Here is a 3,290-nt window from a genome sequence, read left to right as displayed (position 1 = left end):
CCCATCGCCGCTACCACCCCTACCGCCATCTTCTCCTCCCTCCATCTCCACACCTCCCGCCGCAACTACACCTCCTCTTTCGAACTCCGACAAGACCACCTCCACCACCTCCAGACGTAGGCCCACTCACCGCCGTGGCGGGAAGGCAGGAAGAGCTCTAAGGTGCGGCTCCAGCTGGTGGGGGGTTGCGGCGCCGATGGAGGGGGGTGGGGGGGAGGGAGATGAGGGGGCCGGGGTGCCGCTTGGAGGTCTCCATCAGATCGTACCGCAGACCTAGCCGAGTTAACCACCTCGGTCGGTCTGTTGTACATGTTGTACATGTTGTACCTAGTTGGTTCAGTTCAAGGTCTGGTCCATGTACGGGTGCAGGTCGTCGGCTCACCTGCTTGGACCTTGCCTTGTTTGCCTGTTTGCCTTCCTGCATACGCACACCACTTATCACCACCGTCATCTTCATAGCAGTAATAGCAGCAGAAGCAGTAGCAGCAGCAGTAGCAGTAGTAGCACCATGTCCAGATTATTTCCCAACCCCACCACACCCCTCTCTCCCCTTCCTCTGCCGCCCATTCGGACCCGCAGTTCGAGCGGCAGCGGCGGGGCGTTACCAGGACAAAAAGATGACGTCAGGCGCCGTACACTCGTCGCCGCATTAGAAAACCACCCCCGGCCCAATGACGGCGCATTTGCGAAGCAGCAGCAGCAGTTAACTGCTGCACCACCGCCGGCACCACCACCGCAATCGCCACAAGTACTGTCACCCCCACCGCCGCCGCCGCCACCCCCACCCCCACCCCCTCCACCGCCGCCGCCAGACACCTCAGCAGCAGCAGCAGCACCGCCGCCGTCGGAACAGGATATGGGTCAACCACCAGAGGATGGTAAGGGGGTCAACCAAGGTACGACAAACGACGACGGCGCCGCCGCCACTAAGTCCATCCCAGACCAGGCCGAGTACGACGAGGAGGGGACAGTAAACGGCGCGGCGCCGCCGCCGCTTCAGGAAGCGGAAACCGTCGCGCAACCGACAGCTCCGTTCGGCGTGGGTGGAGGTACGACACGAGCTAGCCCAACGGCGACGGAGGACATTCCTAGTGTTGATGCTGCTGGCTTGAGCAGTACGACGTTTCCGCCACCCAAGACTGTGGAAGGTAAACCAGCGCCGGCGCCGGCGGTATTGCCGTCGGCGGCGAGCAGTGCTGCCCAGTCGCCGCCGGCGACGACGCTAGTGCAGAAGGTTAATGTGCAGGCGCCGGCGGCGACGGAACGTACGACCTGGCTGCCGACGGCGATGCCAGCGCCGAGGGTTACGGCCTGGTCGCCGGACCAATGGCCCGCGGCTAAGGGCGGCAATACCTCGACGCCGTCGCTGACGCCAGCTGCGTTGCCGCCGCCAACCCCCAAGGTTGCTGTCCCGCCACCGACACCAGTACGGGCTGGAATCCCGAATGGCGCTACCTTGCCGCCACCAGCGCCGCCGCCACCAGTGACAAAGAGCGTGGCCCCGTCGCCTTCAACAATGCTGCCGCCAGTACTGAAAGGCGCTGCGCCGTCGCTGGCGCTGACGTCCCCGCCGCCGTCTTGGAGGGGCGCGGCTACCACGCCGCCGGCACTGCGGCCGTCGCCAAAGGACGCTGCCTCGTCACCGCCGCCAAAGGGTACGGCTGCGCCATCATCTTCATCTTCGCGGCCGCCTTCGCCGCCGCCGTCACCGAAGGCCGCTGTGGCGCTGCCGTCGCCACTGTCGCCGTCACCGCCGCCGTCACATAAGGGCGCTGTGATGCCGCCGCCGCCGCCGCCGTCGTCGTCGTCGTCGCCGCTGCCGCCACCCAGGGGCTTCGTTCCGTCGCCGTCACCGCCGATGCCGATGAAGGCAATAGGCGCCACGCCGACGGCAGGGGCGTCACCACCGGCGCCAAAACAAAATACCTCCTCGCACAGGCTGCCGCCACCGCCGCCACCGCCGCCACCGCCTTCTCGGGGTGCTTCACCAGCAGCGGCGCCAGCTCCAAAGCTGCCCTCGACCTGGCGGTCGCCTTCTTCGACCTCGCGACCCGTCCCGCAATCCTACCGGAGTCCATCTCCATCACTGCCGCCGCCGAAATCGCTGCCGGCGCCTGCCCGGCCGCCGCCAACGCTGTTGCCTCGGCCGCCGCCGTTCCCTCCGTTGCCGCCATCACCGCGGCCATCGCCTCCACGGCCGCCGTCGCCGCGGCCCCGGGCGCCTAACCCGAATCCCAGACCGCCACGGCCGCCACGACCGCCGCTGCCGTACCCACCGCCGCCGTCGCCTCCCTTCCCGCCGTCGCCGCCCCGACCCAGGCTCCCTCGGAAGCCTCCAAACTGGATCAGGCCCGGCGCCACGCATTCGCCTCCGCCACCAGCGCTGCCGCCGCCAGCACCATCGCCACTGCCGCCGCCGCCACCGAAGCCACCGGTACCGGGACCACAACCGCCGCCGCCGCCGTCGCCGCTGCCTCCAAAGCCCCCATCGCCGTCACCAGTGTCCGCAAGCCCGCCGCCGCGATCGCCGCCGCCAGTGCCGCCAGCGCCGTCTCCACCGTCACCCTCCCCTCGACCCTCTCCGCTGCCGCCAGCGCCCCCGGCACCAGCGCCGCCGCCAGTGCGTCCGCTGCCATCGCCTCCCTTTCCGCCTCGACCTCCGTCTCCGCTGCCGCCAGCGCCGCCTTCGCCTTCCCCTCCTCCCTTTCCGTCACCGCCGGTACCTCCATCGCCACCATTGCCACCGCCGGTGCCTCCGCCACCATTGCCACCGTCCCCATCATCGCCACCATCGCCTCCGCTGCCGCCATCTCCTCCCTATCCATCGCCGCCGCCATCGCCTCCGCCACCATCGTCACTGCCTCCGTCGCCGCCGCCTCCGCTCCCACCACCATCCCCATCCCCATCGCCGCCGGCCCCCCGCCCGCCTTCCCCAAACCCTCCAGGACCTCTCTCTGCGAACCCCGCTCCGAGACCAAACCCCCAGCTCTCGCTCCGGAACCCTGCACCCCCACCGCTGCGGACCGCCGTACAGATGCAAAGCGACGATGGCGACGGCAACCTGATCTTCATGGACACTGACTCCACACCGATGCAACCACCGTCACCGTCGCCGTACAGGAGCAAGCCACCGCCGCCGTCGCCGCCTCACAAGCCGCCGTCGCCACCTCCATCGCCGCCGTCACCGCCGCCGTCGCCTCCGTCGCCACCTCCATCACCACCGTCACCGCCGCCGTCGCCTCCGTCACCGCCGCCGTCGCCTCCGTCACCGCCGCCGTCGCCTCCGTCAG

At 69.0% G+C, this 3,290-nt stretch overlaps 1 protein-coding gene across 1 annotated transcript in view; it reads left to right on the top strand.

The window, feature by feature from the left end:
- VOLCADRAFT_99270 (uncharacterized protein) overlaps positions 1 to 3,290 on the top strand; it is a gene marked incomplete at both ends in the record, with an annotated part of 9,548 nt that overhangs the window by 4,064 nt on the left and 2,194 nt on the right. Inside the window, 2 exons of the mRNA XM_002958025.1 lie at positions 115 to 162; positions 580 to 1,655. Coding sequence (XP_002958071.1) covers positions 115 to 162; positions 580 to 1,655 — 1,124 coding nt within the window. The remainder of the gene's footprint in view (positions 1 to 114; positions 163 to 579; positions 1,656 to 3,290) is intronic.

This window comes from Volvox carteri, assembly GCF_000143455.1.
Source record: "Volvox carteri f. nagariensis unplaced genomic scaffold VOLCAscaffold_84, whole genome shotgun sequence".
NCBI lineage: Eukaryota > Viridiplantae > Chlorophyta > Chlorophyceae > Chlamydomonadales > Volvocaceae > Volvox > Volvox carteri.
Note: the sequence above shows the minus strand (reverse complement) of the source record. Positions and strands in the feature narration are given on the sequence as shown.